This window comes from Tubulanus polymorphus, chromosome 4 (assembly GCF_964204645.1).
Source record: "Tubulanus polymorphus chromosome 4, tnTubPoly1.2, whole genome shotgun sequence".
Taxonomy (NCBI): Eukaryota; Metazoa; Nemertea; class Palaeonemertea; order Tubulaniformes; family Tubulanidae; genus Tubulanus; species Tubulanus polymorphus.
Genome location: NC_134028.1, coordinates 7,010,805 through 7,023,664, shown reverse-complemented (window position 1 = coordinate 7,023,664; position 12,860 = coordinate 7,010,805). Strand labels below are relative to the sequence as shown.

The 12,860-nt window shown below is 39.4% G+C and overlaps 1 protein-coding gene across 1 annotated transcript in view; it reads right to left on the bottom strand.

Annotated features, from left to right (window-relative positions):
* LOC141903277 (dual 3',5'-cyclic-AMP and -GMP phosphodiesterase 11-like) overlaps nucleotides 1–12,860 on the bottom strand; it is a 71,252-nt gene that overhangs the window by 6,918 nt on the left and 51,474 nt on the right. The window contains exons 7-16 of the mRNA XM_074791367.1: nucleotides 6,528–6,598; nucleotides 6,104–6,167; nucleotides 5,915–5,962; nucleotides 5,646–5,789; nucleotides 4,820–4,963; nucleotides 4,228–4,374; nucleotides 3,484–3,591; nucleotides 578–687; nucleotides 384–471; nucleotides 6–106 (exon numbers count right to left, since the gene is read on the bottom strand). Of these exons, the coding sequence (XP_074647468.1) occupies nucleotides 6–106; nucleotides 384–471; nucleotides 578–687; nucleotides 3,484–3,591; nucleotides 4,228–4,374; nucleotides 4,820–4,963; nucleotides 5,646–5,789; nucleotides 5,915–5,962; nucleotides 6,104–6,167; nucleotides 6,528–6,598 (1,025 nt within the window). The remainder of the gene's footprint in view (nucleotides 1–5; nucleotides 107–383; nucleotides 472–577; nucleotides 688–3,483; nucleotides 3,592–4,227; nucleotides 4,375–4,819; nucleotides 4,964–5,645; nucleotides 5,790–5,914; nucleotides 5,963–6,103; nucleotides 6,168–6,527; nucleotides 6,599–12,860) is intronic.

Genomic DNA, 12,860 nt, shown 5'->3' with positions numbered 1-12,860 from the left:
CTCACCTAAAATAAAGGGCGAGATCCGTTGCTAGAATTGCATGTTCCAAGATCTTGATTACTACTTCATACTGGCTTTGACACAAATTCAGTAGAATCTCGTTACCCTATAAAGAAACATATACGAAAAACGATAGAAACAGGTCTGCAACTCGGGGACCGGTTCCATAGTCAAGTAGGCAAGGACTTAGGAAAAGTGGTCTTCAATCTTAAAACTGTTCTTAAATAGTCATCGGACTGACTATAGAACACAGATCGTGTCAGACTGGTCTTGAGTCTTACCCTCAACCCTAGGGTTGGGTAAACCTGGATCCGGTACCACAGTTGTTCTAGGTGAAGTTCAATTTCATATCACGTTTTTCAAATTCTGGTTTAATATGTTACCTTTGTGCTGAGAATCATAATGCATTGGTCAAAATGGTGGTGCTCTAAAACTGAGGTAGAATAAAGCTGAGCCAGTGGATGCATGATTCTGAAATATATAAGAGACACAAATGCAAGGTTATAAGATGACTTTCAACCTTTAATGGTGGATGCCTTTTTCTAACGCCATCGGCCAAATTCTCTTGGTGACTTACTTTATCTGGAACTGGTTATTGGTTCCGCGATGGTCCAAATCGTGACATAAACAGGCGATTAGCAAAGCCAAACACTCCAAGTCTCCTAAAACATTATGTAGCTGCCCATTCTAAAAGATAAATACAACTCACGCATATTAATATACAAATATGCGAATCATGTCAGACGAAGACCTTCATTATTTCGATTCAACCGTTGAGCAGGATTTACCCATGAAAAGTCTTGAGGTAGTTATGAAAAAAATAATCTTATATCAAGGACTGGTAGTTAACCCTTTTAGCGCTGACTAATTAATACCCGAAAGCGCTGGAGATAATTTGAAAATTCCAAGCAATTCCAACCAGTGTATTGAATTAAGGGCACACTGCTATAGTATGTCTACACCACGGTGCGGTGTATCTTTAGTTACTAATATATTTGACAGGCGCTGCCATCAGTAGATATAGATAAAACTAATCACTAATAACATCAATACACCACATCGTGGTGTACTAGCAAAGTCCATCACCAATTTCTACACCGCACTGCGGTGTAGATACACTGGACAGGTAAGAGGAAAAGCTACGTGAGTTCCTATTAATCTCAATTCAGTTCAATCTCATGGATTATCTGTACCTACATGAAAAGTCTCCAGCTGACATACCATAAATTACTAATGGCTAAGCACAGAGCACAGAAGCCCAATGTATTATACCTATGCACCCCATCATCTAATTTAGCTTCAAAACTTGAAGGGGCTAGTTTTACAGACTGATTTCTAACCCGGGGGGTAACTCAATTCAATTTCAATTGAGTAAGCCCGTGGGTTGAATTTAATGCCAGTCTATTAAACTAGTCCCCTTCAAGTTTTAAAGGTGATTATGACAGAAAAAAGGCACACGATAATCTGGATCTAAACTATGCAATATTTGAGCATTATATCAGATTCATTGTAAAACTCATCCGCTAAATTGTGCACCTTCAATTTGATTATTACGGGTCAACCTATAAATCATCTACTCTTATAAGTATGAATCAGTCAAAAATTAACAATCTAAAACTTTCAAACGCAGTTGAAGTTGCATAATCATCTCCCGCATGCCTTTATAGTAAACCGAAACTTTCTTCAAAATTCAACTTTCATCAATAGGGTCCTGGCACTGCTACCGCAGCGATCAAGGATGCACCGGGCTCGCTCGTATTCAATTATTGGTCATCTGTGCTTCAATTTTGCTTCTAGTTTTCATTTGAAATCGAACCAAAATTTTCCCATTTTGCATTTGCAAGATATACCAAACAGCAGGGGTCAGTTGCTCAAAAGTTGGTTAAAGATAACCAGCGGATAAATATCATAGTAACAATGAACTTTTATTGCCACTTTTTCAACTATCCACTGGTTAACTGTAACCGACTTTTGAGCAACTGGCCCCAATTCGATTGAAAATGAACTAATTCTGATAAGTGTAACACATCCATAGGATAATGATTCCCATTCCTTTAAAATAAGAATGTCAGTACTGATTGAAAGCTTTCATATCTATAAGAATCATTTGATTAAACATTGATTGGTGACTGACTGAGTGAAATAGATATACACGTCTGCTCCTAATCCTACATAGTTAAGCGGAATGTTATCACTAGGTGGCGTTCTACATCGAGATACGTAGCTCTACGGAAATACACACGTACAAACACACACACAAGCGACTAACCTGATTGGATGACTCCCTTAAAGAACGCAAGTATGACGCCTTGGTGCGCTACAAATAAACCCGAATCCCTCAACAATTATTCAAAACTCGAATATTTCCCATCGAATTGCAAAAATCCCACAAAATCATGATTTTTAACGGACGAATAAAAAATTTGAATAATAGAACTGCTCGGCTCAATGAGTTAACTCTGATTAACTCACAACTGTGGAAGTGGGTCCCAATGTCTGGTGTTTGTCCATCATTTTCGATTTAACATATCTCGGATTAAGAGATATCTTATTTCGAAAAAAATGTCGACTGATATGAGGTCTGGACTATCAAAAATTGGAAGCTTAGCAATGAAGTGTTGAACCTCTGAGAGGGTGGGTCCAGACTGCACATTACGAGACCTCAGTGAACACTTGAACAGAATGAAGCAGGGGGGGGGGGGCCAGTTGCTCTAAAGTTGGTTAGAGTTAACCAGTGGATAGTCGACATAGCAACAATTGAAAGTTCATTGTGACTATGGTTATTATCAACCGAGTATCCATAACTAACTTGAGCAACTGGTCCCTGGTTATCCGTTCATCAAGAATATCATATTCAAACAGTCGTAATATATTCAGAATCAATCTTCTTCACTTTTCTCAAATCGAGCGAGCATTCCTTTCATTTTCCAAGGAGTCTTTTTTTGGAAAGAAAACATACATCTTTATGAACTCCCAGCGGCAAAACCAGGGTGGCCACTTTCATTCAACTTGACTAATGCCTGACATGCGCGTTTGTTTCCCTCCCTGACTTCATCTGCTAAGAATTAAATCAATTAACGCAGTCAAATACCTAAGACATCGACGGAAACTGTTTGATTTTACGCGCAATCTAGCAATCTCAACTAATTTCCCTGACCTTTCCCCAATTCTTAGCTTTCTTTTACAAAATGACTTTTTTTATAGAAAAGATATTTCCCTGACTTTATCCTGATTTTTAGCTTTTCTTATACAAAAATTCCCTGACTTTTTTTTTACGCAAAGAAATTTCCCAACTTTTCCCTGTGATTTCCGGGTAAGTGGCCACCCTGAAAACCTCACATGCAAAGCAGTAAGTAGTACTAATAAATATTCAGAACGAAGAGAAAGCGACTAAAACTAAACCAGAATGAACGGGAAGAGGTCTAAAAAACGCCACTGAGGCTGCACAAACTGCTCACGGCAGCCGATCAGACGTTGACTTACTTTGATCATGCAGAACATGGTCTGCGCAACGTTAAACGCGTGTCTCCAATTGTGATATGTGACGTTGCGATAATTCTTCTTGACGCTTAGCAACCAGCGGCACATCAGCTGAAAAGATCAATTTAAGATATTATAAAACGTGATATCTTTTTGATCCGTCAACCCACCAAGTGCCGCTCGGGGTGTTATCAATGGGTTCGGGATTTCTTTTATGACAAAAAGCTTGAGAAAGCACTGGCTACCAAGAGTATAGATCAAAGAGAACAGCGGATGACAGGACCTAGTTCGTGATTTCAAAACATCAGAAATAAAATATTGGAACACCAAACTACTATCATAATTATGGAGGGGTCTCTGGAAGTGTTAGACTATAGTGAAATTCCTTAATTTTGGAGTTAAGATGATCATTAATGTTGCTAAAGAAATTACATCGAGCCTTTTTTTAATGATCATCTTAACCCCAAAAGCAAGGAATTCTCAAGTCCTACCATTCATTCCTGATTTAAAATGCTTCTAGATACCCTTCCATAATTACGATATTGGTATGGTTTTCCAATATAACAAACTTAGTAATGTTCCATATAGAAATAAATGAACCAATTGTAGGGCTAGAGAACTGGATCTGTATGGCTAAAACCACTAGCCCAAAGCTCCTCTATATACAAACATTATGAGCCAGTGAAGTACCCGTTTTTGTAAATGCCTGGGGAGGGTGGGGGTTGTAGATATTCTGAATATACTTACATCGTGTTGTATATGGAATTTTTCGAGAAGGTCCAACTCGAGGAACATTCGCAAACAAGCTTTCAACGTATCGTCGTCGTCCAGAGAGAAATCACTGAAGTTGTAGTCGTTGAGATGATAGTAAAATGCGGATGGAATGTGCATGCGCTAAAACATAAAAACAGACAACACAAAATAACAGTGTTAATCAATACGCTGCAAGTAGTTATCAGTGGGGTACTAGCACATACCAGATGGCGTCACAATACACTCAGATATAGGTAGTGAAAATTTGTTCATTTTCAATGAACTTTCAACTGGACTTCCCACATTGAAATGTTGTCAAACAAGTCATCACATAGATATAAGATTGACATTCCCAATGAGTGAATGGTATAGTTTTACTGGAAATTGATTTACCGGTATTTAAGAGAAAAGTTGATTCCAATTTAATTGAAATGTAGAAGAAATTGAAGCGCGGTAACTGAGTTACCATTAGCAAACTGCACGGATCGACGCGGAATCCTCGCTTGCCACAATAGCGGTGTGCCGATACCCCATTGCCAAAACTTATGGTCACAGTATAACAAATGTTGATAATTTGCGGACTTACTCTCAGTCTTTGCGCCTCTTCCACTGGAGCTATAGCATGATATGATAACACTTCTAACGCTATTCGTTGTTTGGCCATTGCTTTACATGCTTTCTCATACATCTGAGTATTGCTAATGCCTAAACCACAGAATATAGAAAATGCCTGAAAATACACAAACACAGAGAAAATTATGTTAAATTAAAGTATTCTATGGATATTCAGAGAAGATTGACTGGGAGTTCTTGATTTTTCGACGGGTAATATCAAGTATTCTTAGAGACAGTCTTGGAAAATAAAATAGATAACTATATAAAATAACTAGATAAAACATATCTAGCATTATGCAAACATATTATGCGTTAAATTTTTTCATATGCTATTCCTGATATCAAGAGATAAGTGATAGCACTGTGTGTGTCTGGGGAGTGATCAAGTATTGTTCCTGACAATCAGGGATGGTTGACAGCCCTGTGTATCGCGGATAATTTTGAATACTGTTCCTGACAATTAGGGATGGTTGACAGCCCTGTGCGTGCCAGGGGACATTTTTTCCAGACTTTTCCTGACATTCAGTGATTCAAAGCGCATGTAGTATATAACTAGACGAGAAGATACACAATATCCGTATGATGATGACGAGAGAAATCCCACAATAACGAAGCCAAGATTGAAAAATTCTATATCAGAATGATTGTATTTGAGGAGCAACGTTTCAGTACGCCTGATGATGGCTAACAGTTGTTAGCCGAAACATCGCTCCTCAAACACAATCATTCTGATATAGAATTTGCCATCTTGGCTTCGTTATTGTGGGATTTCTCTCGTCATGTAGTATAACGCTTACTTCAAAGAGATTCTGGTCGTTTTTATTAAATGATGTTCCATCCAGTTTGTTCACAAGTTGACTGACGCCTATGACTTGTCCGGATGCATTTTTAATCGGCATACAAAGAATGCACTTCGTTTGAAAATCCATTCCTTCATCCACCTAGAAAACGAAATGAGAATGAGAAAATCTGTAAAAACCGGTCTGAACACTGTATGAGAAACATCTTCGTAGGGAAGTTCAGAAAATTGAGGAAAAAAATTCAAGTTATTGAGATGGAAACTTACACCTGGGTCAAAGCGGTCGTCCGAGTAGGCATCTGGTATATTCAACGTCTGAAAATGAGATCAAATTTCGAAACATTAAACTCTATACTTAAAGCAATTAGTGAAGTCCCAACTCAAAACGAATTCTACAAAGACACGGACGTGCTTGGACATGCAGAAATTATAACAATTCTGAGTCTTAAAACTTACCTCGCCTGTTGTGGCCACATATCCCGTGATACCGATATTTATCGGAAATCTCGGTTCCGAAGATCTGCAGATAAGAAAAAAATATTTTGCTGATGTAGATGACGATGTATTTCGCTTAAAACCCTTTCAGTGCAGTGTACAAATTGTTGAAAGACTTTGCTAATACACTGCATTGACGTTGTTAGTAATTAGTTATTATCTCAATTGAAAGATAGCAGCACCTTTCTAACGTAGTGAAATTTTGGTAACTAATGATACATCGCACAGGGGTGTAGATGGGGAGTACCCATTATACACCGCACTGGGGTGGAATTTTTCATTATAACTCTCAAATTATCTCCAGCACTTTTTTGGGTATCAATCAGTCAGCACTGAAAGGGTTGAAATCTCATTTATTGTTTAGTGTTTGAGAGACAATATTTACATTTCTCTGTTGCAGGAGTCGTCGTTATCGAAATCATTAGCTTCGAGATCAAAAACTTGCGAAAAAACACCCTGAAAATACATAATATAGAAAGAGGTTCTTAATTCATGATTCATAGAAAGGAATTCATGAACGACATGTCATTTCGAGTGAGGTTTAGGTACTGAAAGTTGCGATTAATTACTATTTACTACTATATTCTAACATTGAATTATCACCGAAACGAAAAATCATTACATAAAGATTGTCTTCCAAATTATGATCATACAGACAATGTGAGGTAGGACTGATTAAATGATCATCGATCAACGAATGCTTATATAGAATACAGTGTTCGCGGGCGATCGTATTACCAATTGATCATCATGCACTTTATATGAGAAATATTCTGACACGACGATTAATCAAGCGATTTCGACAAACATATCGTTTTTCTCAATTTCCTAACTTTGTCTCTGGTTTCGCTCAAACCTCCAAGATATCGCAGTCGATCGGATTATCAGGACTTCTATCAGCAGACGGATCTATGAAACTTTGGATCCGAACAAAGTAAAGCAAAAATAAAAATTCCTATTGGCAGACGGAGTCATGAAATTTTGCATCTAAACGAAGTAAAGCAAAAAAAAATTCTAGAAATTCATCCAACTCACCGGCTAAGGGACATTGTACTCTGAAGTAGAATGACAGCCAGACGAGAAAGAAGATTGCGACAAAACAACGTTAAGGTCTGGATGGGCTAAGAGAAAAAATTGCCAGTGACGTTAGCCGTGCCGCTGTCCTTTGATATACGTCATTTGGCAGCAAATTGGATGGCAATTTCATCGTTACTATTCAGCGAAAGGTGACAATATGGTTGCTGGTGTGCGTCAATATTATCGCAGATTGGCTACTAGCCACGTCGTTAAAAAACGTGCTATTAATCATCGAGAGAGAGAGAGAGAAAAGAAAAACGGGGAAAATACAGGAAATCAGAATGTCAGGAAGAACCAGTCAGTGAGGTGCGAGTGCTCCACAGTTTTTTGGACCCGGTTCATGAGTTACGAGTCAGAATTAAGTCGAACAAAATAAGTTCACCTATTATACTAGGTGTTGGCTGCCGAACTTTAGATAGAGTGCGAATAAATTTTGAATTAAAAAAAGAATGTCAAGCTGCTGTGTACTGTGGCGTTCATGGTGTTCGCAGGTTAGAGCTTTCTTTTCCCTATTGGTGGAGGAAAGCCAGAAAAAACCACTGAACAAAAAACCCACTGTTTTGATGTTTTCACGAGGACTTTTGAATAACAATGGGCACTGCGCCTGAAATTTTCATCTGATTCAGACGGCACGGGGATATACTCGCTGATGATGACGTGGATATCTTTTTTACGGTTCTTTCAGAAAGCGGGAAAAAAACACAGCCAGATCGGCACTTTATCAATCGTAGCTTTTAGCATCGCAGGGCGGAGATACGTAGACACGAGAGGCTGAGAAACAAGAGAGTGATATTGACAACAACATTGTCAGTATCTGACAGAATCAGCGTGTATCTGAATTAGTTATGAGCTTACCCACCAGTTACTGTCGAGTTAGCCTGCGCATTTATTACGAAGAATTTATAACCAAACTGTGATTGCGTTCTACAGTTATCATCTTTCAATACTTATGTACACCCCGGTTTTCCGAAATTTTTATCGAGTTTAACTTAAATCAGTTGAAATTCTTGTTGAGTTGCGAGGTTTAGTTGGACCCCTGATTTAGACATTATAGCCATGATCAAACAGAGATGATTTGGTCGGTGTGCTTAATCAGAGAGCGCGTTCATGAGTAAACCATTTACTCGATACTAAACAATGCTCAAACAAAGTAACCTGTAATAAAGAGAGAATCCCACAATATTGACGAAAAACAGTCCGAAAATGTTCCTAGAGCTAATTATTTATTCGACTTTTCGACTAGATTCTAATAGAATATACATAATAGAATGATACATTAGAATATAGTCGAAATGTCAAATAAACAACTAGCTCTAGGAACATTTTCAGACTTTGTTTATCGTCATTATTGTGGGATTCTCTCTTGATCATCATCACAACACAGGTATAGTGTTATATCAATGGTGATAATGCAACCACCATTTTGAAATTTGTCTCAGGCCTGTTCCAACATTTTGGGTTGGGCCAAACAGGCATGGGCCCATTTTTCACCCCGTGTGAACAGTCGTTCCGGGTCTATCCACGGCTATCGGTCAATCCATCTAGATCGGTGAAATTGGCCCCGGTACAATACGTATCTACGAACCTAATGAAAATCCTACATCAAATTATCCGATGTCGGCAAATGCAACAACACAACCGTTTTCAATGATGCGTTTAATTTGCCGACAAGATTAATGCACGTGTATTGTCTGGAATTAGTCTCACATCTCTTTTACATTTTGCCCCGGAGGCAAATTTCAAACAATTTTCAGAGAGGACGAGATTGTCTCCTGTTTTTGCGCAGCGACGATAATTTTCAAAGAAATTTTTGTCGGCGTAGATCTAATTTTGCCTGCCAGCGCACGGCGCGGAATCCGTTTTCAGATAAGATTCTATTCTCGACGAAGATGTTGTGTGTAGACGCGGCGAAACCGCGAGAATGAGAGCCAGGCTTCCGAGGTTTACAGGAAAAATTGCCTAACCGGAATAAAAAGAAGAAAGATGGATGGAAACAGAGAAGATGCAGATGGAAAGTTGGAGAGGAAAAAACTACTAAATAGAGAAAGAAGGCTGAAGAGAAGGGATGAAAAGGAAAGAAACTTGGGACAAGAGATATAAAAGTTGCTATCACATTAGCATTTTTGGCCGGGCCAAATTAGATGCAGAACAACTGTTCACAGAGGTGTCATACGGGCCCGTACCCGTTTTGCCTGACCTAAAACGTCGGACCAGGCCCGAGCCAAATTTTAGCAAGGGCAAATTATTCTGTGTGAATTGCAACTGGTTTCGGAAGTGTCTCACTTCGCTTTGTTTAAGCATTGTTTAGTATCGAGTGAGTGGTTTACGCGTGAATGCGTTCTCTAATTAGGCACGGGCCAAATTTGACCGGGCCCTGATCCGTGCGAATTTGGATAGGCCAAGTCGTCTCCGTGCAAATGGCCTATAGACACAGAAAAGCAGAAAGGGACAACGATAGATACTATTAGTCAATTCTCGTTAAGAACCGATACATGAGTCGAATAGAAGGGGTGAGAAAAGAGGGAAGGTGAGAGAAAGAAGTAGGCGAGAATTAAGACCAATCAGTCAATTTCTATGACAACTGGGGAGAGAGGTCGATGGATGGAGTGAGATGGATGAAGATAGAGAGACAGAGAACGGGGAGAGGGGAATGGGTTAGATTGAATCGGGTCGATGTTGTTTTCTATCGGAACTAACTCCGCGCGACGGGGCAATGATGGGAAATGAAGAGATTATTATCAGTACGAGAAATAGACGAATAGAACGAACGGGATCTAATTGGATGAAAAACCGATAATTATCGCCCGCCTAATGACGACCGATAGATAGAAAAGCTTTAAACTGGATAGAAAAGAAACAGAACATTAACGCGTATATATAGATATACCAGAAACAAATCAACTGGTGTCTAAGTTACATTCCTGATGATATACTCGCCCTATCTGAACTCGATTTCGTCGTACAGTGGAACCTCGGGTAAAATGATTTCATCCAAACAGGAAAATTTAGATAATTTCATACCGGATATAGGGCCTAATGAACTATCGGTTATAACGAATGGTACGATGAAATTTGTTGTAACGAGGTTCGACTGTATCGGGAAAGTGGTGTCCGGTTGGTGTTAGCTTTGTCAGAAAATATTTGCATGGATGGGCTTTAGTTAACTATACGATTAAGTGGTCCAAGACGCTAGGACTTGAGAGGATATATAAGCCGCGATCACATAAAGACGATTTGGCCCGGATCAGGCCCAGGTCAAATTTGGCCCGTGCTAATTAGAGAGCGTGTTCACAAGTAAACCACTCACTCGATACTAAACAATGCTTTGAGAGTTGAGTCATTTCCAGGACCAGTTGCAATTCACATGCAATAATTTAACAGGTGCTAAAATTAGGCTCGGGCCCAGTTTCGATGATTTTGGTCGGGCCAAACAGGCACGATCCATTTTCGTCACCCCTGAGCACGATTGACCCCCCTCTAATTTGGCACAGGCCAAATTCAGTCTGGGCGAAAACGCTCATGTGATCCCGGATCGCGTGAACTAGACCAACGATTCTGACTGTAAATAATCATTCACTTTTTTTCTCTAAAAGCGTATTTCTTTTCATCCTAAAATGACGATGCGAAATCAAAATATCGACGAGGCAACAATAATCACGGCTTACTACAACGCTTTTAATGGATGGCACGGGACATCCCCTCGGAGTATCGCGTGCATTTACAGGTGTCAAAGGTGTCATAGATCGAAGATCGCTCGGTGATTTGTCGCCCGATGTTTTTACGCGACAGTCAGCCGCGGAGACGACGACTACAGATTATTTACTAAGCCGGTTACCGAGTAACACATCCATCCATTAGACGCATTTAGCTTCGCGTTCTGCACGAAGCGGTTCTCGGTCGTATAGATTTTTTTCCATTTCGGCGGAAAAGCGCCGCCACGGCGCATCAAACAAATCAACCGGCTCCGCCACGAGGGACGTATATCGATTTCAAACCGGGATGATTATCATTTGATTGAATTAAGCTCGAAAGATTTCGAGGGCAGTTCTTGCGAATATAAACTCGGATGTTAATTTGTCCGCTCGAAGAATAATTTTAAAGCTCAACTTTTATCAACCCTGAAGCCTAAAAAACACGGCGCAAGTAAACACGGAAACAGATACATGTGTCCGAGCGTTTCCCTGTGCTGTGTGCGTTTACTAGAAACGAGAAACATGATTTTTGGGAAGCGAAGAGCGAACATGTTTTCATTCCTTGTTTCCGTTTCCATGCGTCATGTGCATTGTGCTTGCCCTCCCACCCATAGACCACACCACTGGATACCAGTAACACCAGATGGCGCAACAAAACACTGGGTCATATGTAGTGAAAATCAGTGTATTTTTAATGAAATTTGAACTTGATATCCAGGCTGCTTAATCTAAAAAGTCATCAGATCAATATAAGATCGACTTTCTCAGTATATGGTATAGATTTCACTGAAAATTGATTTACTAATGAGAAAAGTCGATTCAATTGAAATGTTGAAGAAATTGAAGCGCGGTAACCCAATGCCACTAGTGAATCCTGGTGGATTATCGCTGAATCCTCACTTGCCACAGTAGCATTGCCAATACCCCATTGGTTCCTGTCGACATACCATATACTGTCATACCCCCAACCCCTGCTAACTTTGTACCCAGTCTACAAAATCAACATGCATTTGACATTTGAATCAATAGTTGAACATCAGTAGAAGGAAATGTCTAAACACGTAACAAACCTGAAAGAAAACTCTTAAGCCCAGATTATTTGTTAATTCTTGAAAGCATTTGGGAGATGGGGGATCTGGGTATTTCATAGTCTTATATTATTCAGAACATCAGCCGCACAGATTCAACCTGAATCCATTACTCACTGATAAAAATTGCAGAAAATTGAAGAAAAGTTCTAAATGAGAAATTTGTTGCAGCATGCTGTTTACAGATTAGGACGACATCGAAATTCGTAACAGACAATACAGCCGAGGTAACATCGAAAAAAAACTGTATAACGTTTAAATAATTCTGTCGATTGACAAAAAAATCGCTTATAACTTGCCAGAAAAATGACAAGAAACAACAGCTTGAGATTCTTTTTTTAATTTCTCAATCCGCTGAGTGCCACTCGCGACATCGACAGCGGGCTCAAGGTTTCTTCCTGGATTATTCATAGGGGAGGCCAAACTGAGAACTGATCTAACAGTATGCGGAGGAGACTTGTGGCTTCTCTTCAGCCACAACGCTGTTTAAAACATATTTGCAATGCGTAAAATTACATGTTCAGTATAATGCTCATAGAAATCGAACTCTCTGGTTCAGATTTCTATGTTCAGATAATATACTGAAAAATTGAATTCAACAAGCAATGCCCAAATAACCAGTATTTAGTTCGTAGTTTTAAGTTCATCAATTTGTTGTTTATGCACTTGGCAAGTTATAAAAGCCTCGATCACACGGAGACGTGGTCAAAAATGCTCATGTGATCGGCGCTTTAATCGACAACTGTAATCCCGGTAAAACAATCCTCCTAGACCCGTGACCGAAATTCGAAACAGATATTACCGAAACTCCTGTCCAGAACGGCCAATCAAATTTCTTATAGCCGTAAGTGCACTCTTCTG